The following is a 26,818-nucleotide window of genomic DNA, read 5'->3' as shown; positions in this document are numbered from 1 at the left end:
ATCATCATGTCCTAATAATGGTGAAAAGTGGAAAGATACCAGTATTTATAACATTTAGATAAGAGATTGAGAAAGATGATGTATCTCTTTAGCAAATCCCAGGGATTGAATAGTAGGTGGTACCAGGCCAATCGGGGCATTTTAGATAGTAATCCCATCAAAAATAAATATCTTCTATTTAACTTGGCAGTCAGAAGATTCCCTGTCATGCTTACTATCGTGGTTTAGATGAGAATGGTCCCAATATGCTCATATAGTTGAATGTTTGCTCTCCAGTTAGAGAAACTGTTTGGAAAGGATTAGGAGGTGTGGCCTTGTTAGAGTGGGCGTGGCCTTGTTGGAGAAGGTATATCATTGAGGGTAGTCTTCGAGGTTTCAAAAGCTGATAGCAGGCCCAGTTTCTCTCCCTCTGAAACTTTTAGATTGGATGTGAACTCTCTCTACTACTGTCTACTATCCTACCTGCCCGCCTGCCTCCTCATGGCCCAATCAGAATGGCCACCAATTGAACGCTTTTTTTTTAATAAGTTGCCTTGGTCGTGGTGTCTCCTCACAGCAGTAGAATAGTAACTAAGACATTTATTAGAAGACATTTATCAAAAGATCCCCAGACCCCATGTTACTCCACCTTTCTCTCTCTCTTGCCAACCTACTCCATCACACATTCCACGGGAAAGCCAGGGATCCATACTTTTAACAAATGTCTTAGAGGTACTTTAACAAGTGTGCTAAATGCTGTTCTTAGCGTAAGCTGGAAGCTCTTACAGTCAATGGTATTAACTGCCCAGTTGCATCACTCACCAGTCACACTGGTTCACGCCAACTCTCAGCTCCCGCCTTCCCCAAGAGATCTTGGAACCCCTTGCCTGCCACCACTCATGAGATCAACAATATAGACTGTCACATAGTGGATGGGATAAGCCCAGACCTACTAGTCTCCCCAGCCTCACTAGGGTATGAAAACAACAACAAAAAAATCCATTTAATATTTTTGATGGCTAACTCAGCATTATAAGGAATTGTATAAAACTTCAACCTTCTTCAAAATCACTCACTATCAATTCTACTCCCGGGAAGAAACCCATTCACCAGAATCACCATAGGGAGTAGGCATGGCCACGCTCAGAATCTCAGCACTCAAAAGGCTGAAGTAGGTGAATCACCACTTCAAGGCCAGATTCTATCTCAAATTTAAAAAAAAAAAAAAAAAAAAAAACAGAAAAGAAAAGAAAAAGAAAAAGAAAAAGGGAAAGGAAAAGGAAAAGGAAAAGAAAAAGAAAAAGAAAAAGAAAAATGATTCAAAAATCATTTGGCAGTCTATGAAAGATAAAGGGAGGTACCACACAGCAATTCTAATCTCTACCATCCACTGCCCTCCTTTCCCTCTCTGAAAGTCCTTCAGTAAGTCTGCCTTCCTCCCTGGGTTCTCTCCATTAAGGCCTGAGACTTGTGTTCCCAGGATTTGCTGCTGTGAGGCAGCCTCCCTACAATCTATAGCTCCCACCTACTTGTCAAATAAATTTCCCCATTCTTGACCACCATTTTAGATATCATCTCCAAGAAGATCAGAGAACGTTCAAACCCCTATCTGGAGAGAAGAAATTGTCTTCCTAAATTTCATTGTGGTGGCATTTGAAATACTTAAAGTCAGAATCAATAAAATTATGGGATTTCAGCATCCTAGGGACCATTATAAGTTCCAAAGAAGGAAAATGCTTTTCCTGGGATTTGCATAAGTTAGCCAACATCTGGAAAACATATGCAGCTTAATGACTATGGTGCATAGATGCTTCAAAAATGCACTTACATCTCAATAGTTTATAATTAGTGGATGTGGGCCAAGCAAGAGCTCAGCTAAGTGTCTTAGAAACACAACTGTCTCTTGAGCCCATGCAAAATTCCTACGGTTAAAAAAGGAGGATATGATTTGTATTAGCCTGAATAAAATTTTATATCTTGCTTTTTGGTCAATTTGCCTCTATGGAAGACTTCAACAAAAGATCCCAAATCCTCAGTGACAGATGGAAATTCACAGTCTAAACAGAAACACATCAGCTGTGAGAATCATGTTTACAACTTAATAAAAGTTACCAGTGATCTGGGCCAGACCAGAATCAGCTTCCTCTGAACAAGTGACTTCTTTGAATTTTATGTTCATATAAGGGAAGAGGCCATCCCTGAATAGAGGCAATCCTGTGCAGATGCATAGAGACCTCATTTGATCAGGGTTTAGACCTTTAATAATAGAATTCTCCTATTCAGATGCTTGCCCAAGCACAGAATACGCTTGTTCCATCACTTCCAGCTCTCCCCGTCACCAAGGACTGGTCTCTTGGAGATAGAGACCCTTATTTAGAAAAGAGGATAGCTCTCCAGAGAAAGTGTCAGCCAATGCATAGCTGGCAACTCTTCAGTATTTAACATTTTGTATTATAAGTCCTTTTTTCAAAATAAATTATGACCCGACATACTTGTTCATCTGGCATGATTGTGGACCCTAGGCGCACATCAAATGTTAATTCCCTATTTTCTCTTCCATTCACTGAATAATAGAACTGAAATGCTTCTTTCAATTAGCCTCGTGCTAGATCTAAAGATTTGGCTTGTATGCTCACTACAATAGGAGCAACACAGAGGAACAATACCATTGCTGGTGGCCCTGGCTATCCAGACATCAGGGGGAGAGTTCTTTATAACAAGTTTCAAATTGAATCTTTGTACGAGTGGATTCAATCCCTTTGAAGGAGACAGAATCGGACATCAAAATTCAATAAAAGGAACCTCTTGACATAAAAACTCAGTCGTTGTGAAATATTTAACAAAAGCTGTGTACTGAATTTGGCCTTGGAATTCTGCTCCTACTGTGACCTGTTGGAAGTGAGGCAGAACGCCAGGTCTTTAGCTGAGGCAGCAAACACAAGGCGGAAGTGAGGCTGGCTTCTTTCGAACTGTTCGTGGTAGAAAGACAAAGAGCCCCAGAGTGTTTTCAGTCTCAGAACGATTCATCTTATTTAATTGTCCTGGGGATCTTAAGGTGCACAGGTAAGTGAGCTCTACAAAGCTTCTGATGTACAGACCAGTGTCTACAAAGACCAAGTGAATGTGCAGGCGTGGACTTTACCTTAGACACATTTTTTGTGCCGAACCTCACAGATAATTAAATACGAGCAGTGTTAAAAAGTTATCCTTCAAAGACCTTTTAACTGGACTGCCAAATTTAGCAAATAACACAAGAACATCTTCAGACTGGCAGGTATGTTTCTAGAGATCTGTTTTACAACAATGGATTGCTCTAGGTTTAATAATGTGTAGGTCAATTTTTTGATTGGTTGGTTGGTTGGTTTTTTTCCAGACAGGGTTTCTCCAATTAGTCCTGGCTGTCCTGGAACTCATTATGTAGTTCTCTAACACAGAAATCTACTTGTCTCTGCCTCCAAGATTAAAGTGCTGGGAGTAAAGTTGGGGGCTACCACTGCCTGGCTGCAGCTCAAATTTTTAAAGGCTTAATTTTCTTTAAAAGTTTATTTTCTTAAGAATACTTAGATTAGCTGGGCAGTGGTGGCACATGCCTTTAATCCCAGCACTTGGGAGGCAGAGGCAGGTGGATTTCTGAGTTCGAGAGCAGCCTGGTCTACAGAGTGAGTTCCAGGACAGCCAGGGCTATACAGAGAAACCCTGTCTCGAAAATAAAAAAATAAAAAAAAAAAATAGGGAATATGCTAGTTAGTTTGGTTTAATTGTCCCACTTTATATAACATTAAGTCACTATGCACACACTATGCACAAAAAATTTCAGCTTAAAATAAAATTTCTATTTTACTTTGGGAATTGGGAGAAATTGACAGGAATACAGTCAAAATACATTTTATGAAATTCTAAAGACTTTATTTTCAAAACAAAAATTTCTTTTAATAAGAAAACAATTATAAAGAGAAATATAAAGAATATCCGTTAAAATTAATTTTGTGTAAATGGCTATATAATAATTTTGAGTTACCACATTCTGTGTTATACCTGGGCCATGTTTATATTAAATATATATTCATTGTTTATCTGAAATTCAGATCGAACTGGACATCTTGCAATCCAGCAATGCTATTAGCTCTCCACCCGCCGTCTATGCTTGAATTCATAGATAAGAAACTGAATTTGAGCTAATGTATCTGCTCGCTGTCACCTGAAGACAGTGAGTGCTTAAAGCAGCAGTTGGTCCCACCCAGAGGGGGAGCTTCAGTAGCTCCTTTGTAGAAGGCCCTACCCTTGTGGTTATGCATTTAGCTTTGTTAAATTCCCTTCACTCCACGCAGAGCAAAACCTCTGTGGGATTTTATGTGCACTTTTAATGGGAGTGTACTGACAGGAATTAAATCCACACATCTGTTTGTTCAACAAAGGGAAAAAACAAGAGGCCCTTAGACTGAGAAGCCACAGATTTGGGGTGGTCTCATTTGTTGTGCGGGGTTTGATACGTTGGCATAAATGTGTTTTAGGGTCACACTTCTCACAGAAGGGTAAATCTCAGAAAGACCCTGACTAACACACTGACTAGAACTCATCTTACTTTTTGAAGGCAATGATAAAACTACCGATTTTTGGCCTAATGTAGAATATACATATTTTCATAGATAGGTGCACGCTAAGGTCACAGAATAGCTCTGACTAAGCATTTGTTTACATCATAAAGTTAGTTTATACTGAAGGTCCAACGTAAGTCAATCACATTCACATACTTTATTTCCAAATGGATGTCTTTGAGAAAATTATCTATTTATACCTTTTACATTTTTGTATATCATGAGGTTGCTTTTTCTTCTTTTTTACTCACAGACTCCTATTATTTCCTTCTATTCATCAGGCCCTCAGACACTGCTTGCAAGAAAACCTGAAACTTAAATCCTTCAGTCTAGACATTAGCCCCCTGTGTTTTTCCAAGAGCAAGAGGCCTTCACCTGAGCTGGTTTCCTCATGGCCTGGCAATGCTGACACACAGCGGATGCTAAGGAGCCAACAGGATCTGCTTGGCAAAGATTCACATTTTGTACAGGAAATCATCTTAACGTTTTAGCTGTGTTTTTTCATATCAGATTTATACCTTAAAGGGTTAATGTCATTTGAATCTCAGAAAACCAAGATCAGTGCCTAGCATGGCTAGGGACCCCAGCTAGATCTAAGGTTTCCATCTGGCCGAGTTTCCTCTGCACCCAGGGAGGAACGTGGTGCATCTTCTGGAAAACCACAGCTACTTCAGGATCGATTCAACTTTTCCAGCAGACTCTCCCACAGAAGAAGCAAGGGTCCCAGATTCTCCCTTCTCCAGATTTGTTTCTAATACCACTCTTTCAAATAAATAAACACATTCCTTTCTCTGTAACATTCCAACTCTAGATAGAATGACATAATAAGTTACTTCACGATAAAAAGAGTTACGAGAAAGACAAGATCAAGCTTGCCATTCCTGGATATACTGTTGGTTTTCTACAGAGAAGGATAATACCAATGCCTTAACAAGAGACAACATAGATAAAGAGACCCAAGTTCAAAATCATAGTTAAACAACCCACATCTATGGGGTAAGCAAGAGGGTGCTCACTACAAAAGAGGAAAGTGACTTCCATGTTTACAAAATGAGGATATTGCTAAGATTTGAATCCAGACCTGATGAATTCCAAAGGCTCAGACTTCACTAACACATAGTGGTTCTTCCAGCATTTTCTCCCAACGAAGCCAAGAGCAGATGGCTTACAGCAGGCCATCACTGCCAGTGGCTAGCCGTTCAGTACACATATCTAAGACTAGACCAAATGATATGAAGAGCAGCAGACAACCCTCTCCTTTTAGGAGACAGGAAATGCCAAAATCAGTACAAGCCAACTTCTTTAGCAGATGTATGGGGATACACAAAGTTAGGCTTTCACAGAAGCAATAAAATACACCGTTACTTCTTCCCTGGTTGTATTCCGATTTCTGTTCTCCAGGTTTTTCCTGCTTGTTAGGTGAGGCACCAAGGTTAATGGCCCAGTCAGGTTCCAGCTTCCCACATGACCTTTATTCCAATCACCCCTCCGTGTAACACCTGCTTCAGAAAAATTAACCTTCAAAATGCTCCTCAAGTGGGACTTTTTTTTCTATAGATCTCTATCTGTCAAATAGCAAGCACCTTCCCTCATCCCCACTTCTGACTACAGTTAAACAAGTAGGTTATGAAGTTAATTTGAGACAACAAACAAACCAACAATAGCCAGGAAAACAAAGAGCTAACTAACAAATCTCAAATCTCAAATCTCAAATATTAAACCGCATAGTTTCAGCACATTAATGAGCAGAGCCATGAACCTATTAAGAAAGCCTGAGTTAGACGCAATTGCATGGAAAAAATTTGTATTTAGTAAATATTTCGAATTTAGGATTTAATAAATACTTAAATCAGTGAGGTGAGGGGAAATTGACTTTTTAATAAGGAGCATTGGGTTACCTGGCGAGTTATTTGTCGGAAAGGCCAAACTGGAAGCATTCGTCATATCCACATAGCAGAATATGTGCCAGATAAAGAACTTTATTTTTTTCTTTAATGAAACTACATAAGAACTAGATGAAAAGGACAGCTTTCTCCACTCTGGGGGAGGGGTGGCTTTAATTAGTAAAATTTTATATTACATTAACACATAAGTGAACTAGCATCTCTATAGCAAACAATGTCCCTGAAAATAAAGACACAAGGACAGTGGGAAAGTAGCAACCTATTTCATAGAGTTAATATCTTAATATTTCATAGAGTCAACATCTTTGCTTTTACATACATACAGATGTATGTGTTTATAAATTATAAGTACACATAATATGTGTCTATACATGGCAAATATAAAGACAGGAAAAGAAAGAGGGGAGAAGGAGAAAGAGAGAGAGAGAGAGAGAGAGAGAGAGAGAGAGAGAGAGAGAGAGAGAGAATCCAATAATATCAGAAAAATAGGCTAACAAGAGAAAGACAAGCTGTCTTTAACCATCTGGAAAGATGCCCAAATTCACAACAAAGGAAGGAAAACTTGGCAGTACAGCAAGAGAGGAGCTTCTTACTTCAGACAATGAGGCCTATCTTCCCACCTTAAACTATGTAGACAATGTAACAAAAATAGGAAACAACTTTTTTTTTTCAGTTAGATAACACTGAGAGTGTCCAAGAAGCTGTGTATGAGATTCAAGTGGCCCAAACCAGCATACATGTACTCCCACTGTCATGTGTAGGTATTCCCACTGTCATGTGTAGGTATTCCCACTGTCATGTGTAGGTTTTCCCACTGTCATGTGTGGGTATTCCCACTGTCATGTGTAGGTATTCCCACTGTCATGTGTAGGTATTCCCACTGTCATGTGTAGGTACTCCCACTGTCATGTGTAGGTATTCCCACTGTCATGTGTGGATATTCCCACTGTCATGTGTAGGTATTCCCACTGTCATGTGTAGGTATTCCCACTGTCATGTGTAGGTATTCCCACTGTCATGTGTAGGTATTCCCACTGTCATGTGTAGGTATTCCCACTGTCATGTGTAGGTATTCCCACTGTCATGTGTGGGTATTCCCACTGTCATGTGTGGGTACTCCCACTGTCATGTGTAGGTATTCCCACTGTCATGTGTAGGTATTCCCACTGTCATGTGTGGTAGCGGTGTGTCACTGTGGCTTTCCTTCACCTCTTCACACTGGCAGCATTACTGGGCATCCTTCATGGGCTTATTCACTAACTGCAGGGGAAATGTGTTGATTTGGATGACAGTCACACAGTATGTATTTCTGTAAACCCCAAAGATTATACACAAAGATTAAAATTCACATTTGTTAAATGTAAAATACATGGCAATAAACTTTATTGCTAAAACTAAACTGAGTAACTACTTCTTTTTTAAAAAAAGACTTATTTATTTTATGTATATGAGTACACTGTAGCTGTCTTCAGACATACCAGGTGTCAAATCCCATTACAGATGGTTGTGAGCCACAGTATGGTTGCTGGGAATTGAACTCAGGACCTCTGGAAGAGCAGTCAGTGCTCTTAACCACTGGGCCATCTCTCCAGCCCAAGGAACTACTTCTTATCTATGAGAGAAATATAAATCGACAATTATCACTAAGCTTCTAAAACCCCCATCTAAGTCACATAACTGAATGTGATATCTCAAAATTTTGTGGGAACAATAAAGGGTTTCTGAAGGTGCAATAACCAAAGAATTAATATAAACTCCAAAGCACCAGGAGGCCGGTGTGTTTGGGCGGTGCTGAACCACACCCTGAGACTTCTCTGCCGCCTTGGTGAACACGCGGCAATAGGGACTCTGCAATGTTCATGACCCAGCTCAGATTTGAGGCCACAGTGTGTTGAGAATCTCAGTGTTTTAACTGCATGTAAAGGGTTATCTTCTCACAAAATCATTCTATTAACTATGGAAAGGCCTTTTAATATCTTCCCACTGTGACAAGTCAAACTATTTGGGGATTATATTGTGTTAGAAAGCTTAGTGTTTTTAAAATACTGTTAGAGTTGCTGACAAGTTTTAGTTAGAAAATAAAAAGACAATAATATTGGCTTGGGATTGGGGCCGGATTTCCCACAGCTTCTGAAATAGTCCTAAACATTTGTTTTTAAAAATGTAGAGTTCTTGACATTGATTATCAAATCAAAATAGCACGCAATGCTGGAAAACATTGAAGATGCTCTACACTCTGCCATACCAAATATCCAGGCAATATTTCAAGAGAAATAATCAAACAGATCATCTCATTAGTGTGTAAATTTACCTTCATCATTAATAAATAAATTATATATATATATATATATATATATTATGTAAAAATGATTTTTCCTTATGCTTTATTACAAGTAAATGTTTGGTGTGTTTGCTGTATCTACCTCATATGTCTGTCTACCTTTAGCCATGTAAAAGTTTCTTGAGCAAAAGAAGTCTTGAGTGGAAAAAAGTTTAAGAAGTCCAAGTTAGAAAACATATTTTGTCATCAAGGCCATGGGGAAACAAACACACTGATAATATTCATATAAAATTAGAGCACTGGGAAATCTGCTGGTAAAATGCCACCTCATTTAACTCATAAATCTCACATCTAGGCATCTATTCCAAGAGTATATTAGCAAAAGCAGGCATGTAAGAGGAGGGTCATAGATGAGGGTAGGGTAGGGCTCTTACCTAATATGGATAAGACCCTGAGTTAAATCCCCACAAAAAAAGAAAAAGATACATGAAAATAAACAGAAACCCAGAAGCAAGCACAAAGGCACTCAGAGCGGAAGCTCTGGATACCCCGGCTGATGCCGGAGACAAACTGAAGCCACACGGTCAAGGACAGCCTGGGCAATGGAAGAAAACCTGGAATGGAAAGTATCTAGAGATAGATCTGTAGAAACACACACAACTTTCCATGGAAGAACCATTTTTTTCTATTGCAGAATGCAGAGAAGGAGGGAAACACACTAAGGGTTATTTTGGGACAGGGACACAAGCTATATTTCTCTGCATATGTGTCTGTCTGTCTGTCTGTCTGTCTGTGTAACCACGGTTCTGCGGTAAAATAGCAGTAATGAGCATCTAAACCAGTATCTCTCCAAGTCCTGTCACCCTGTGGAGAGCTGAGGAACCCCAAGGGACCATGAAAAGAGCAGATGACAACATCCTGAGCAAACCTGTTTTGCTGATGTGGGCACAGCCATGTCAAGGGCCAACGAATTCCTCAGACCCGAGGGAATGGCAAAGCCTTTACAGTACAGGTTAGGCTCGGCATAGCAAAGCCTTCTTGTGCTCAGGGTGTGAATGCCGACAGTGTGTGTAACCACAGTCCAGGGTTTTGAATTCTAGACAAAGATGAACAAGTGCAGCTTCCTCTCCCTGGACGTTTGCAGGCTTGGCCTCCCGGCCTTCTACCCAGACTGGCTGCCCCCTCCCCTGGCTCTGTACAAAACAAGCATGCTGAGGTCTGAGGCTGGCCTGGAGTTGATTTCACCCCACCAGAGTGCACACAACCCACCTGACCCCAGCTTTTCTATATGTGCACCTGTGTGTCTGCTCTTGCTTCATTCTCTCACCACCCTTAGCACCAAGTGGGTGGTAGTACAAGTCTTTAATCTCAGCACTTGGGAGACAGAGGCACGTGGCTCTCTATAAATTCAAGGCCAACCTGGTCTACAGAGCAAGTTCCTGGTCAGCCAGGGCTGCACAGAGAAACCCTGCCTCAAAATGAACGAACAAACAAAAAGAAAAGAAAAGAAAAAGAATTACAACTAACAGCAGAGCATCGTGGTACACAGCACTTGGGAGGCAAAGGCAAATAGATGTTTGTGAGTCTGAGGCTAGCCTGGCCTACAGACAAAGTTCCAGGACAGTCAGGGCTACATAAAGAGATCCTGTGTCAAACTAACAAACCAAAATAAATAAATAAAAATAACAACTAAAATGAGAAGAAAACACCTTCAAACACTGGCATGAAGACAATAACATGCTGGTGAGAAACAAGCGAGAGGACAAGGAGTACCCCAGAGCGGAGAGAAAAAAGCAGTACACAGGGCTGAGGAAGTGTGTACTCTACTAAAGGTGGAAAAGGAACACGAGCCTCCTCCTGAAAGAACTCCTTGGTGAGCACTAGCAGAGGGATGATGTGGATCAGAAGCAGGCGGCGGGCAGCGAAATGAAAACGAGGTGGTGCATGCGCAGTAACTACTGACAGTAAGTACAAGACAAAACTGCGATGAAAAACAATAATGGAAAATGATCCATTTCAACCAATATTTACCGAGCCTCTTGTAGCCACCGTGGTCTCAAAGACATGACAGGCTAACGAAGATGAAAGAACTGACCTCAGCATAGATGTATTTCACAACAGAAATTAGCATAAAACCTCCAGGAGAGAAAGGAGCACCGTGTGGATGGTAAAATCACAGAGTTGGGGGAAGTAATGTAAGGACACATTTATAAAGAGCATGGAGAGTTGGAGGTAGGCACCGGGCGACCGGGTGTCCGAAGGTCCGACGTCTTTCCGGCTAAACAGGCTCCACAGAAGGACAAAGACAGTAGTGCAGCGCTCTGTTCAGCAAACTGGCAGCAACTCACAAGATAATGGGTTAGTTAAATTTGTTGGAAGACAATAAAAACAATTCTGTCTTCACATTTAGTCCTTTAAATATAATGTTTGATGGTATTGGCATCTTCATCAAGCTTAAATTTTTTGTTTAATTTTTTTTCCCTAAGTGCCAAGTATATTCGGATTTAATGCTACTATAGAGATTTTCTGAAATCATCTAAACTTAATGTCAAATCCCTTGATGTACCGTTTAAGTGCACCATTTAAGACAGGTTAAAACAATTTGTCTGTAAATGCACGTCTCAGTGCACTTATCAGCATAGCGATAATTTTGAAGAGCATACTGATCGTGGCTACCTGCCATGCGAATAAATATTATTTCAAAGATGGAAACGCAATAAATCTTTTTTAAGGGGCCATGTAATGAGAGACGGCAGACGCAGCTTTGTTGACATAACAGAGTGGAAGTAACTTTGCCAAATAAAACAAATCATATTTCTCTTGAAAATTCCGTACTCTTATTCTGAGTGCCATGTTGTAGAATTTATAGTTTTCCTATAAACTCTGGGAAATTGAGAAACTCTCTTTAAAGATCATTTATCAATTGCTCCAAATATGTGCAATGCAGCAATGACTCTGACACATTTCAAACATTTGCTCCATATGGTTACACTGTAAAGTGCAGTTCTCAACACCAATTGGCATCAAGTGCACAATAAGTAAAACGTGACACATGGCATTCAGTCACACAATAGAAACAAGGACAACACAGCCTGCTAGGTAATCACCATTTGCAGTTATAGTCTTGAGCTGAAAATATATACAATAATGTCATATACAAAATTAATGGGAGGTTATGACATATCAATGGGTACTTGTGTACTAACTTTGTGAATTTATTGCAAACATAGCTAAGAAATATCCTTGTGATGTGCCATTTTTAATTCTGTACGGTCTGGATAGCTTGGTAGTTAGAAAGCTAACACTCCCATAAATAACCTCACTTAACTTGAGAAATGAACTCAAGTTGAGTGATCGTATTGATGGGAAATTTTATTCGGGCACCAACTTACAAAGATTGGAAATGGAAGAGACTACCTCAAACCCGCCATCCTATGGAATGTGTGCTTTTGTTTTTATCTAAGCAATGTGCACGACACAATACATGACTAAACACAATCCAATATGATTTGTGTTGCTGTGGATCCCCACAGAACAAATCTGTAAAATTACAGCATGTGAAAGCTTTAACACAGTGATATAAAATAGCTGTGGCATGGTTCATATCTTAAACTGACAGACTGATGGTGATTATTGCGAGGACAGTGCCCTGCATATGTCAAACGATTTGCAAATAATTTATGTCACCTTCCGTTCCATTATTGTTTTTGCAGAGGACATAAACTGTGTCACCAATATTAAACTGTCTGCAGAAAAGAGCCGAGCTCAGCTTTCTCCTCTCTGAGAACACTGAGCCATCTGCACCCAGACAAACACACATGTGGCCATCATTTGTCCAACACCTTACACAGTGTGAAGGTTTTTTACTTGAAATGCCAACCTGTGTGGCAGATGATGTATGTGTTTCCTCAGTCCTGTGATTACCAGGCCCGCGCCGCTGTGCAACGCTCTCACCTCATCAGTTCCACAAGCCGCACTCCTAGGTGTGTGAGGCATTTGCAGCAATATGGCTTCTGACACACGGGAAGGTGGGAGCGCTCCACTGTGAATATCTGACTCCAGATTTTCTTCCAATCAGGGTCAAAGTCTGACCCACAGAAATTAGTGTGGGTAGAGATTTAGGACTCAAAAACAGCAATTTGAACACAGGAATGAATATATTTTGATAAAGGGGGAAGCTTGTTGGCCCTGTTTGACTGCTGTGCCAAATGCCTTAGAAATGACCTGTGTTTTGTTCTTTTGGAAAAGACTGTGCAGGGCCTATTTGTTATCCCCGGTTGTAAACACAGCAGGGTCCTGCTGCAACTAGCAGATGCAATTCATTTTGAGGATTTGCTATTGCTATAGACCTGGGCTCGCCACAACAAGCCAGCACCTCTGTAGATCACCGTAGCTTCAGGAACATGTCGACAGAGTTTTCTCACGTCCATGTGTCACATCTGTACACAATCATGCATCCCAGACACACAGATACACAAGATAAATGTTTTTAAATATTTAATTTGTTTGAATTGTTGAGATTGTAAGTTTTACTTTTGCTCTTAAGGAACATTTTCTTTTCCTTTTAAATCCAGGCATCATTTCTGAATAGAACACAGCATTTTTCTCCCACCTTCCTATTCTCCATCTTTATCTGTGTGGGAGAGGGAACGATAGAGAGGAACAACTAAGAATTTTGAAGACAGTCCCAATGGAATCTGTTTGGACACCAAATAACATCCACAAAGTCATTTTTCTGGGTGGAGTATAAATTAATCAGAAGCAGACGGGTTTGTTTTACTATAAAATTCACATGGACATAAACTCCCTAGATGAAGATGTGTGGTATTTAATTCTCCTCCTCTGCCACTGAACATATTCAGACTTTAAAATAGTTTCCAAATATGGATTTTGAAGATTGGTCCGAGTCTCTAATTTTAATTCAAAAGTATGTTTTAAACCAAAACTGGCACCTCCAGCTCTGGATGCAGACAGTGGAAGGTGGCAAATGCAGATGCTTTATGGGTGTTCAACATGCTTAGAATAAATGATGGCGTAGTGCCCAGCCCTCAACAAGACATCCATACCGCTCCCTCTTGCCTGACTGCCCGAGGGGAGAGGAGTGGGGGAATGGGGGGAGGGGGGGTGCTAGGGAAGAGAGCGGAAAGAATGTAAGAGCCAACAGAGAGGGAAAAGAGACTAAATGCTAGCTTCAATGCCCAATACAGCCATGGCAGGTAGGATCCCCCAGCAGGTTCCGCTGCCTGCACTGCGCCTGCGCCCAAGTCTAGGTCTGTCAGCAGCCAACTGCAGGCAGAAAGAGGCTTTCATTGTAGAACAGTGAGTCCACCAGGCTCCAAAGGATGGTTTCATTTACACAGAGCTTCCTGTTTAAAATCAAAGGTCGTAAAACAAAACAAAAAGCACAAATGTAAAAAAAAAAAAAAAAAAAAAAAAAAAAGGGAGGGGAGATCTATAGGAAGAAGGTGAAGAAGGGAAAAGAAGAGAAGGTAGGGGAGAAGAATAAAGACCGCATTTATATACACAAAACTGTAAAAAAAGGGAAAAAGTTAAATTAAAATAAAAAAAACTTAAGTATTCTAAAAAAACAAACACATCTGACCAGGTTTGCTTTGGGATCCAGAGCCATTTAAGGTGTCTTGGTGTTTCAACACCATTTTCAGAAATTAAACACACACAATTGAAAATAACAGGTGACCGGCAGGTCCAGAGCTAGATGGTAGAATGTCTGTCTGGCACACGTGAAGCTCTGAGTTCAATTAATAGCACTTTTTGGGGGGACTTTCTGGGAGTGGGGGGCCAGAAAAGGGGAAATCATTTGAAAGGTACATAAAAAATATATCGAATAAAATAAAATAAAAAGAAAAAGGCAGTTAACAAAATTCCCATCCATATTTGCCATTTGTGATTACCTGTTACTCTTTCAATTAATGACAAAATGGAAAAAATGGAGCATACATATGTTAACAATAAAATTAGAAGGAAAATGAGCGTGGTAGGTTTTGTGAAATTAGATTTAGGGAGTTTGTATGATGTGGGCAGCAACCCCCTAGGAGCTTAGCCTGACAAGCTCAATTTACATGTTATAAAATGAGCATTGTCAAGGCTGCCCCCTTCCAGGCCCTTTGTTCTTTTACAGCCTTAAAGTACCAAGTACATGGTTACTGAATATCTGTTATATTGCAGAAGATTTGCAGAAGATTTCTGGGCAACTTTATTGGACTATGAAAAATCAGTGCTAATTAAAACTCTTGTGGAGACTTCCCGTTGTCTGTCCAACTCAACACACCCAAAACTGATGTCCTAATCTCTCAAAATGTCCTTCATTTTCTCTCTGGACCCCATCTTTACATCACATCCAATGACCTTTCATCTGTTAGCCTTTCCTTCCAAACTTTTCTCAGAACTGGCCCCTCTATATTCTTTTTTCTTTATATCTTCCTGATTCAGGCACTTGCTACATAAGCTTAATAGAATGACCTCTGTCTGTCTGTCTGTCTATCAGTTGGTTACAGGTGGTGTACTGTACACTACTTCTTGCTTAAGAGCCAGTCAAGTCATCATATTCTATTCTCCAATAAAAATAACACTGGAGTTTCTGGAGCACTTCATCCTCCACAATATCCATTTGCTCTTTACACTGAGGTAGTGAGTGGACAGAATCAGTATTAAGATTTCCACTCTGTAAATGAGAAGGCTCTGACTCGGAGAGGGATATGAGCTGTCTGATATGTTTAAGCTTCTACCACAGGTTTATCTAAACCAAACATGTGCTGCCTACAGGTCTAAATCACTTAAAGCCCTTTGTAATCTAGTTCAAATTTACACTTCTAAATTCATCTTCCATGGCCATTTCAGAGAAATTTTGTCAACTACATTGCTTTAGCTATCCATGACATTTGCTGCCACTTTTGGTCACTTGGTCACAAATTTGCAGTATCTTTATTATATCCTGACTTGGATTCCTTCAGGAATATACCCCGGGAAAGTATAAATGGATCACGCAGCAGCTCAATTCTCAGTTCTTAGAAGTACTAGCTGAGTTTCGTTAGTCAACAGTTTTCATACTTGTGGTTTCAACCCTGGCACTGTAACAGGAGACCAAAATACAGACATCTTTGATGACCCTTCTATTAAAGATGCTTTTGACTTGATTTTTTTTTTTAAGTTAGTTACTTAAAGTACTATATATAATCTTCTATGTTAATCATTGTCAAAGGAGCTTAAAATAAAGTCACTCTTTTTCCTGGACTATTTCTGAAGTGAAGGTCTCATTTGATACATTGTGTTCTGATTGGGTGTGCATGGAAATAATATTCTATAACTACTATTAAAGACCACAGGAAGCAGAAATGTTATTAATCTACAGAAATTATCAGATGCATTATAAAGCTTTAACAAAGTACCAAATAAAAAAGGAAACAGTTTATTCCCATATATAACTATAACTATACACACACACACACACACACACACACACACACATAGAGAGAGAGAGAGAGATACATGATATAAAAATCACAAGGTAATTTCTAATGCAACATTAAAGTTTAGTAAATGAATATGTCATTCAGGATTTTCTTCTCGTTTGAAAATACAATTTTTCAAGACTTTCAATACTTATTAAAATACACTTCCTGAAAAGCAATAACTGTACAATCCTGATTTCTTTGTATTTAGTCCTTAGCACATGTTCAAGGTCCTGTATCTAAGATGTTTTAACAATACTCCGTTTACCTTCCCGAACATATGAAGTATGATCACTGCATGGCCTTGTCTAACTGTGCCATTTCTAGGCCTAGTCTTACCAACTGATTTTTCTCCTGTTTCCTTGTAAATTTTGCCTTTTTTTTCTCACTGGATTCTAGACACAGAATTTTGTATTATTGAGTACTAGAGATTTTTATGTTCCTTAACTAATTCAAGGCTTTGTTTGAAATGTTACTTGGAATCTATTCTCCACCCCATCCCGTTTTGATTAGTGGGTCTATTCAGCCATTAGTAGAGAGCTAATTAGGTCCTAACTACCATGAGCTACACAGTTTAGGGACTAACTTAGAATGCTGGGAAATTTAGAAACATAGACACGTATAGAGAAAAGATGGGATTGGGTGAATCTTGTTCTGATGGAGACACGCCAATATCTAACTCAGAGCATTAGCTGAATCAGAAACCTAATCCCAGTATATCTGTAGGGCAACAGTCTGGGGTTGCAGTTGTCTGATAAGGGGAAGCTGAGACTGGTAGTTTCTGGACATACTGGTTTCAGCTAGCTAATGGTTAATCATATGTTAATGTCTGAGGCACTGGGGTCTTCATATGTGACAATACACAATAACCCACTCTTCCTCGTCTATCCGCATGGAACACTAAGGGAAGGCTATCCTTCTGAAGCCTCTATAAGACACCCTAATGTCGGTGGTCTTTCTACTCTCTCTAGCAGGAACTCAAGACCATGTGCAGCCTTCTGTGAGAACAAGACTGTTCTGCTCGATTTTCCCCAGAGTTCTTTGCTGGATCCCAGGTGGTTTGTTTCTCCATATGCATGGTACAGGCAACACTTGGTAGAAGATGAAAAGAAAACCCGACAGACCTCCAGAGTTCTCTGTGCAGATGTCTTCCCTCCAAGACTCTGCTATGTAAATAAATCCTCAACTTGGGGAGACTGCTGGCTTCTGCTTGGGTTCTCATCCTCTCTGGGTAGCCTAGAAATGCTCTTTAGCTGAAGCTCAGGGCTGTTTCCCTCAAGGGAAGGATCTTGTTCAGGGTCTTGAAACCTTTACTTCAGCTATTCCATCAGATTTCTTTAGTTACTTAAGGCAGGATAGAACCACTCCTTGTCATTCCCATCATGAATTATCACTACAATGTAAACATTTCTTGAGGAATCAGAGTGAAACAAACTTTCCTATTTTGAAATTGTCAAAAAAGAAACAAAAACAACCCACAAATGAAAACCCACCCCTTTTAAAGTAGGCCCTTCTTCATCAATGGGGTACTCAGCAGAAATAGTGAACAGAAATAGTAAACATGTTAGCATTTTTAGATAATATTTTAACCTAGCTGGGCCTTGGCACATGCTTGTAATTCCAGCTATGTAAGACCTGAGGCAGGAGGATTCTAAATTCAAATTCAGCCTGGGATCCACAGTGAGTTCAAGGCTATCTTGCAAAACTTAGTGAAAAAAAACTTAGCAAAAGAAAGCTGAGTGGAAAGAACTTGCCCTCTATGTAAAAAGTCCTTCTTCGCCCAATCAATTAACAGGTGTGGGGTGATTTCTATGCAGCTGAGGTCACTAAACATTTTAAAGGTGATTCACCTATCCAATTTCAAAAATCATTTTAATATTTCAAGTTACCAAAAAAAAGGCATAATTTTGGGCCATTTGTGGTGGTGCACACCTTTAATCCCAGTAAGGCAAGTGAATTCTTGGAGTTCAAGGCCAACCTGGTCTACAGAGAGGTCTAGACCAGCCAAGGATACACTAAGACATTGTCTCAAAAAAAAAAAATCATTGTTTCAATAACCATCTTAATATTTTCTAATGTAATATTTAAACAAGTTATTTTCCCATTTCTGTACTTTGGCAACAAAGAAAACCAATAGCTGGTGTGACTGCAGCACAGTTCTGTAGAAGGGGGAAATAATGAAACAAACAAAAGCTGGCCTGAGCAAGTTGGCCATTTCCTCTTACATGCCCCATTCTGTATTGGTGAGACCAGATAATGAGTAGCGCTTTTTCTTTGTAACAATTCATTAATCAGAGAAATGATCCTTGCTAGTGTTTAGATGTTTTACTTAATTTGGTACCTCTGGCCTGCTGCCCCACTCCTGCCAAAATTATTATTTCTCACCCAGCAGGTGATAAATAACAACTTCACTCGTGATTAATACCATGAATCCTTCAACCTGACTAATGCAAGGGAAAAAAAAAAGAAAACCCAACTTGAGACCCACAGAACAAGTGGGCGATAATTGTGAGGACTGCGGACACGCTGCTCCACTTGTGAGGGGGACATCCACAGGAAATGAGGCGTTTGCCCACAGCCCAGCTGATCCTCTGAGGCTTCATTAAGCCCATCTCAGCAATCTTCGCCTCTGCGGTCCCAGTGCTGGGTGCTCCTGCTCCTAACACTCAGTTCTAAGTACTTTTGGAGAAAAGAAAACCACCAACTCACTTCTGCCTACATTTAAATATATATTAAATGGGTGAGTGACTGAAGAATAAATGAGAAAATGGAATTCTTACCCAAGTATTAGACACTGTAACGGGTCATTTGGGAGCTACACACATTCTCTCGTTACTTCTGAAACACTGCAATCAGCGTACAAATGTAGTTTTGCTCAAAGCCACAGCAAAGTTAGCATTTGCTACTGGTAAAAAGCAAAGCTGTTCACAATGGCCAATAACTAAAGCCACATGATGCCATCAACTTTATTACTGTTGTTTAGCACTAGATACAACTTAAGCACCAGTGGTCTTTAGTCAGGCAGAGGGCAAACGCAGAAGAGAAAGCGCCCTTGCCTCTTCAACAAACTCCTTTATATTGCCTTGGGGTTTTTTTGTTTTGTTTTGTTTTGTTTTGTTTTGAGATGGGATCTCACTGACTAACCCTGGATGCCCTGACACACACCATGTAGAAAAGGGTGGCCCTGTACTCACAGAGATCTATCTGCCTCTGTCTCTTGAGTGTTAGAATTAAACCACCATGCCCACTGGTACTTCACAGTTTTAGTACCAAGTCAAGTCAATGGGTTTGTGAAGGGAGTCAATCATCTGAACGTGGCCCGCGACAGGTTTCACAGACAAGCAGCTTTATTCTAACGTTTCTATTTTAATGCCGTTACACAGATGGATGAGTTCTAACAAGGCAGAGCTCCCACTACTAACACCTTTCTGACTGAGTGTGTGACTAGAGCCTACACGGAGAGACACAGGGCAACAAGACCAAGGCATACTGGCGATGTGGATGAAGCTGTTATGACCACAAGCAGACATTCGCAAGAACCACAGACTAGGTACTGACTTCTTCAACTAAAAACTGCTTTACTTTATCTAAAAAGCAATATGTGGTATAGCATCAAATCACTTGAAAATTGCACAGTGGTATAAGAGACAAGCAAACAGGTACAGGGGACTCACACCTGGGTTGGGTGTCAGGTTTGACCAGAATCTAAAGTGAAAAAAGAAACAATCTAAACCAAGAAGCAGCGCTCACTAGCCAGGTATTGAAAAGCATAACAGTGAGTAACCTCAGGCTCGAGCTCATTTAGTAGACTGTTTTCTTACACTAGGAGGACAGAAGACCTAGATGAATAACCAAGTGTAACGAGTACTCAAGGAGACCTAGATGAATAACCAAGTGTAACTAGTACTCAAGGAGACCTAGATGAATAACCAAGTGTAACGAGTACTCAAGGAGACCTAGATGAATAACCAAGTGTAACTAGTATTCAAGGAGACTTAGATGAATAACCAAGTGTAACTAGTACTCAAGGAGACCTAGATGAATAACCAAGTGTAACTAGTACTCAAGGAGACCTAGATGAATAACCAAGTGTAACTAGTACTCAAGGAGACCTAGATGAATAACCAAGTGTAACTAGTACTCAAGGAGACTTAGATGAATAACCAAGTGTAACTAGTACTCAAGGAGACCTAGATGAATAACCAAGTGTAACTAGTACTCAAGGAGACCTAGATGAATAACCACGTGTAACTAGTACTCAAGGAGACCTAGATGAATAACCACGTGTAACTAGTACTCAAGGAGACCTAGATGAATAACCAAGTGTAACCAGTATTCAAGGAGACCTAGATGAGTAACCAAGTGTAACTAGTACTCAAGAATCCTTAAGTCTTAGCACTAGCCTGAGCTACCCACAAGGCTTTAAAAGTAAAATCTCTCTATTTTCTATGATTCAGAGAACAAAAGAGAATTATTTATTTAATTAAACTTTATTGGGCTGTAATTTACATACAATAAAATGTAGCTTAAAAAATATATATACCTTACAAACATTAGAATCAAAATAAATTCCCATTAACCTCCAAAAACATACCCCTCTGCATTTAGCCCATTAAAAATAAGAAATGTGGCTCCAGGCAACCAGAGTTGTTACTATGGATTAATTTTGATTTAAATTTCACACAGTGCTTGCTCTCTCCAGAGTACTTACTTTACACAACACAACCACGGCTGTTTGCTGAATGGACTAAAATAAACACTTTAGGGAGGACTCAGTGGTTAAAAGTAGCTGCTGTTCTCCGGTTCACCCCCAACACCATACCGCAGCTCACAACTGCCTGTAACTTCAGTTAGTGGATCTGACCTCGGAGGGTCCCAGGTATGTATACCACATAGTATACATACAAACATGCAGACAAGGACTCACACAAAACAACAACAAAACTGAAGTAGCGGCAAAGGCCTATAACCCCAGCACTCTAGGGACAGAGGCAGACTAGTCTCTGTGAGTTCCAGCCAAAGCTGCACAGGAAGGCATTGGTTTTTTTTTTCTTCACTCTATAGGATGGAAAGATGAAAAAGTTTTAGCTTGAAGTCTGGCAGTGGTGGCACACATCTTTAATACTGACATAAAGGAGGCAGAGGCAGGTGGATCTCTGAGTTTGAGGCGAGCCTGGACTACAGAGAGAAGCCCTGTCTCAAAGGAGAAAAAAGTGTTAATTTGGAGATGAAACACAAATGATGAGAAGACTCTGTCAGCATGGAGGGGAGAGGGGTTCCTCCCTGTGCCCCTCCCCACCGAGAAGCCCATGCAGTTAATGGCTGCTGAGGGAAGAGGGGAGCAGATGGTAGGTTGCCCCCCACACATGAGCAATTTGATATAGGTTGTAAAAACTTTGTAATTCTTTAAACATAGGAAGTTGGGGGAGATGAGACATGAGGGGAGAGGGTGGGAGGTCCTGGGAGCAGCGGGGATGGATGTGACTAAAATATTTGTATACATGTATGAAATTGTTTTAATTATTGTTTGTGTCTCCATTTCCTTCTGTAAACTGGAGATAATCATTACATTAAGTGTTCTGTGAAGATTAAGTGAGTTAAGGCTTCATAAAGGACAAAAAGGCAGTACCAAATAACTGAACCTCTCAGCATACTGGTAACAGATCTGATTCCTCACAGTATCACTAAGTGTAATGGCAGAAAACATTGGAAAATCTGAGACAATCTATAATCCTTAGTGTTTGCATATGAATTCCAATCAATACTCCTTTAAAAACTACCTGTTCTTTACCAAAAAGAAAAACAAAAGAAAAAGTACTATCGAGATGTGCTCATCTCCATAATATAGTTCTTTCAACCCATCCCAGCCCTAATGAAAAACTGGTTAATGTAATTTAAATTAGGTGTTAAGGATGTTCAGTCTGCATCTCACTGGATGACCACTGGCACACTTCCTCAGTGTACCTTTTCACATACTTTCACATACCTTTTCTCCTGTGCTCAGTTTCACCACGTCCTTAGTAGTCTCATATGTCAACTATCTTCCTTAGAGAACTGTTCCACATGTACTAAGGTCAGTGAGTAGCCAAAAAGATCAAAGTAAATGAAACAAACTCAGTTGCTTAAGGTTTATTTTTATATGCTCATAAAGAAAGAAAATGTCAAGCTATAGAACATAATGTAACAAATCAAACAATTCAAAATGAAAATGTACACAAACAACAGTACAAAGAACACGTATATGACATTATGCAATTTTTTGAGGTTTCAAAAAACAGTGTTTTTGGTTTTGAGATCCTGCAACTACTACCATATTGTTCAAGTAATACATATTTCAAAAGTTAGATTTTTAAAATACCTAATTGGCATACAACTCTAAGACAACCTGCCTTTACCCCGGTCTTCAAAGTAGTGCTGTTCAATTCTTCTACAGAAAGCAAGGAGGTTGCTATAGTTTTTCACCTTCTCAGAAAGTTCATCACTGGTCAACTGTGTGGTAAGAATGGTGTACAAATGGCCAAAAACCAGAGCGTCAAGTTCAGTAGGTCTAAAATAAAAGTAAAGATGAGATCCATGAGAGGTACCTCATTCTAAAGGTGGGAAGCATCCTATTTTTAAAAACATTTTATTCATCAGTTTAAAAGAAAAAAGTCATAAAAACAAATCCTCCCACAACTTGACAGAATCTTTTTCATTTTAGAACATGAAAAAAGAAAACTATGATTTGATTAATTAAATGTATTAAATTATATATATACTATATATTAGTACACTCATTATTTTAATAATCAAATGAATACAGAAGGTTTCCAGTGTGCCAGAAACTATGCTAGTAAAAAAGGAAAGAAAAGAAAAAGAAACACACACACAGAGAGAGAGAGAGAGAGAGAGAGAGAGAGGGAGGAGGCCGGCCATGACCACATGGCACATGCCTGTAACTGCCATACTCAGGCGCAGCTCAGTAATACTGTGACCTCAAGATGATCATGGACTATACAGCAAATTCATATCTGAAAATAAAGTGAAAATGTGCAACCCGTGGTCATGTTTAAGAAGGCAGTCAAACAAGGCTGCCCCCTTTCTCCTTATCTTTTCAATATTGTACTTGAGGTACTAGCTCGGGCAATTCGACAACATAAGGAGGTCAAAGGGATACAAATTGGAAAGGAGGAAGTCAAACTATCATTATTTGCAGACGACATGATCGTCTACCTAAGTGACCCAAAGAACTCCACTAGAGAGCTCCTACAGCTGATAAACAACTTCAGCAAAGTGGCAGGTTACAAAATCAACTCAAGCAAATCAGTGGCCTTCCTATACTCAAAGGATAAGCAGGCTGAGAAAGAAATTAGGGAAATGACCCCCTTCACAATAGCCACAAACAGTATAAAGTATCTTGGGGTGACTCTTACCAAACATGCGAAAGATCTGTATGGCAAGAACTTCAAGACTCTGAAGAAGGAAATGGAAGAAGACCTCAAAAAATGGGAAAACCTCCCATGCTCATGGATCGGTAGAATCAATATAGTTAAAATGGCCATTTTGCCTAAAGCACTATACAGATTCAATGCAATACCCATCAAAATCCCAACTCAATTCTTCACAGAGTTAGAAAGAGCAATTATCAAATTCATCTGGAACAACAAAAAACCCAGGATAGCTAAAACTATTCTCAGCAACAAAAGAAAATCTGGGGGAATCAGTATCCCTGACCTCAAGCAATACTACAGAGCAATAGTGTTAAAAACTGCATGGTATTGGTACAGTGACAGGCAGGAGGATCAATGGAACAGGATTGAAGATCCAGAAATGAACCCACACACCTATGGCCACTTGATCCTCGACAAAGAGGCTGAAAACATCCAATGGAAAAAAGATAGCCTTTTCAACAAATGGTGCTGGTTCAACTGGAGGTCAGCATGCAGAAGAATGCGAATTGATCCATCCTTGTCTCCTTGTACTAAGCTCAAATCCAAATGGATCAAGGACCTCCACATAAAGCCAGACACTCTGAAGCTAATAGAAAAGAAACTGGGGAAGACCCTTGAGGACATCGGTACAGGGAGAAAGTTTCTGAACAGAACACCAATAGCGTATGCTCTAAGAGCAAGAATTGACAAATGGGACCTCATAAGGTTACAGAGTTTCTGTAAGGCAAAGGACACCATCAAGAGGACAGATCGGCAACCAACAAATTGGGAAAAGATCTTCACCAATCCTACATCAGATAGAGGGCTAATATCCAATATATATAAAGAACTCAAGAAGTTAGACTCCAGAAAACCGAACAACCCTATTAAAAAATGGGGTACAGAGTTAAACAAAGAATTCTCACCTGAAGAACTTCGGATGGTGGAGAAGCATCTTAAAAAATGCTCCACTTCATTAGTCATTAGGGAAATGCAAATCAAAACAACCCTAAGATTTCATCTTACACCAGTCAGAATGGCTAAGATTAAAAATTCAGGAGACAGCAGGTGTTGGAGAGGGTGCGGAGAAAGAGGAACACTCCTCCACTGCTGGTGGGGTTGCAAATTGGTACAACCACTCTGGAAATCAGTCTGGCGGTTCCTCCGAAAACTGGGCACCTCACTTCCAGAAGATCCTGCTATACCACTCCTGGGCATATACCCAGAGGATTCCCCACCATGTAATAAGGATACATGCTCTACTATGTTCATAGCAGCCCTATTTATAATTGCCAGATGCTGGAAAGAACCCAGGTATCCCTCAACAGAAGAGTGGATACAAAAAATGTGGTATATCTACACAATGGAGTACTATTCAGCCATTAGAAACAATGAATTCATGAAATTCTTAGGCAAATGGATGGAGCTAGAGAACATCATACTAAGTGAGGTAACCCAGACTCAAAAGGTGAATCATGGTATGCACTCACTAATAAGTGGTTATTAACCTAGAAAACTGGAATACCCAAAACATAATCCACACATCAAATGAGATACAAGAAGAAAGCAGGAGTGGTCCCTGGTTCTGGAAAGACTCAGTGAAACAGTATTTGGCAAAACCAGAACGGGGAACTGGGAAGGGGTGGGAGGGAGGACAGGGGAAGAGAAGGGGGCTTACGGGACTTTCGGGGAGTGGGGGGGGGCTAGAAAAGGGGAAATCATTTGAAATGTAAATAAATTATATCAAATAAAAAAAAAGACAAAAAAAAAAAAAAAAAAGAAGGCAGTCAAAAAGGGTAGCATCCTTTTTTTAAATCACAAGTATCCTTGGACTTAATAGCATCATAATTTTTTCATCATAAGCAGAGAATCAATAACAAGTAGATCCTTACAAAGAGACAAGGACACAAGTGGATAAATGTGGGTTAAGGCACCTCACTAGAAGTTTTACAAACACTAACTTTCCTACATCCCTGACGCATATCTTAAGAAGAGAGCTCTTGCAAGTGGGGCTTATTTTCTTACTCTGGGTTTAGTGTCAATCGCCCTTCACTTCTTGCATGGCTTGGGCATTCTGTACTAATAAATGAAGGCTCTGAAGGAGGTCAAGGAGTCTGTGCTCAAGTGACAGTGGTCAGAAGTACCCTTCAGTGATCAACATGCCATGTGCTCTACGTATCTGTTTATAAACCCCACAGGCGCTGAATGGACCTGACCATACAGAACTGATGGTGTCAGATGCTGCTTTTTAACACCTATAAGTAAGTAGGCTAGATAAAAAGAACCAAACAAAGCAAACACATTATCAAAGCACACTTCTTATAATCCTTAAAATTTAAGACAATGTCTCCTTATGTAGTCCTGGCTGGCCTGGAACTTTCTACATAAGCCAGTTTAACCTCAAACACAAATTCACCTGCTCCTGACTCCCAAGTGTTGAGATGAAAGGCATTCACTCTCATGCCCTACACTCTTTACAAATTTCAGTGACTCATATGAACTGATTCTGATTTTTATAAATTATCAATTCCCACAATTCCTTTTTTTTTTTTTTTTTTTTTTGGTTTTTTGAGACAGGGCTTACTCTGTGTAGCCCTGGCTGTCCTGGAACTCACTCTGTAGACCAGGCTGGCCTTGAACTCAGAAATCCGCCTGCCTCTGCCTCCTAAGCACTGGGATTAAAGGCATGTGCCAGCACTGCCTGGCCCCACAATTCCTTTTTTGAAAGCACACTTGTGAGACTGGCATGATGGTTCTGCAGGGTTATGGTACTTGCTGTCTAGCCTGATGACCTGAGCTCTAGCGCAGGAACCCATGTGGTAGAAGTAAAACATCAGCTTCTCCAGGTTGACCTCTGACCTCCACACCTGCACCCTAGCACACGGTCATGCCCCCTACCCACCCCTGGGATACAAAAATAAATATAATTTAATTTTTCTGAATAAAGTATGCTTTATTTAAATGGTTATGTAACTATATGAATTTCCTAAAACTCATAAAATCATAGCCAATAAAAATGGCGATCATAAAAATGCCAATTCTATTAATGTAACTGCCCCCAAAAGAGGCAAAAATTCAGAAAAACCTGCAGCTCTTTAAAGACAGCTGCAAAGCAACAGCACACTTCCGTGAGAGAGAAGGCTAGCATGTGAAGGCAATGGCTGCCACGCCTGACAATCCA

At 40.0% G+C, this 26,818-nt stretch overlaps 1 protein-coding gene across 4 annotated transcripts in view; it reads right to left on the bottom strand.

The window, feature by feature from the left end:
* The window catches only part of Mtx2 (metaxin 2), a 90,879-nt gene that overhangs the window by 9,767 nt on the left and 54,294 nt on the right, over positions 1–26,818 (bottom strand). The window contains exon 10 of one of the 4 annotated variants that reach the window (XM_052182741.1): positions 22,343–22,775. The exons of the other annotated variants lie outside the window; for them this stretch is intronic. Coding sequence (XP_052038701.1) covers positions 22,604–22,775 — 172 coding nt within the window. The 3' untranslated portion in view covers positions 22,343–22,603. Of the gene's footprint in view, positions 1–22,342; positions 22,776–26,818 lie in introns of those variants that run through there. 4 annotated transcript variants of the gene reach the window in all.

The sequence above is a fragment of the Apodemus sylvaticus genome, chromosome 5 (genome assembly GCF_947179515.1).
Source record: "Apodemus sylvaticus chromosome 5, mApoSyl1.1, whole genome shotgun sequence".
Classification (NCBI taxonomy): Eukaryota; Metazoa; Chordata; class Mammalia; order Rodentia; family Muridae; genus Apodemus; species Apodemus sylvaticus.
The sequence above is the reverse complement of the archived record's forward strand: the minus strand, read 5'-3'. Positions and strand labels throughout refer to the sequence as shown.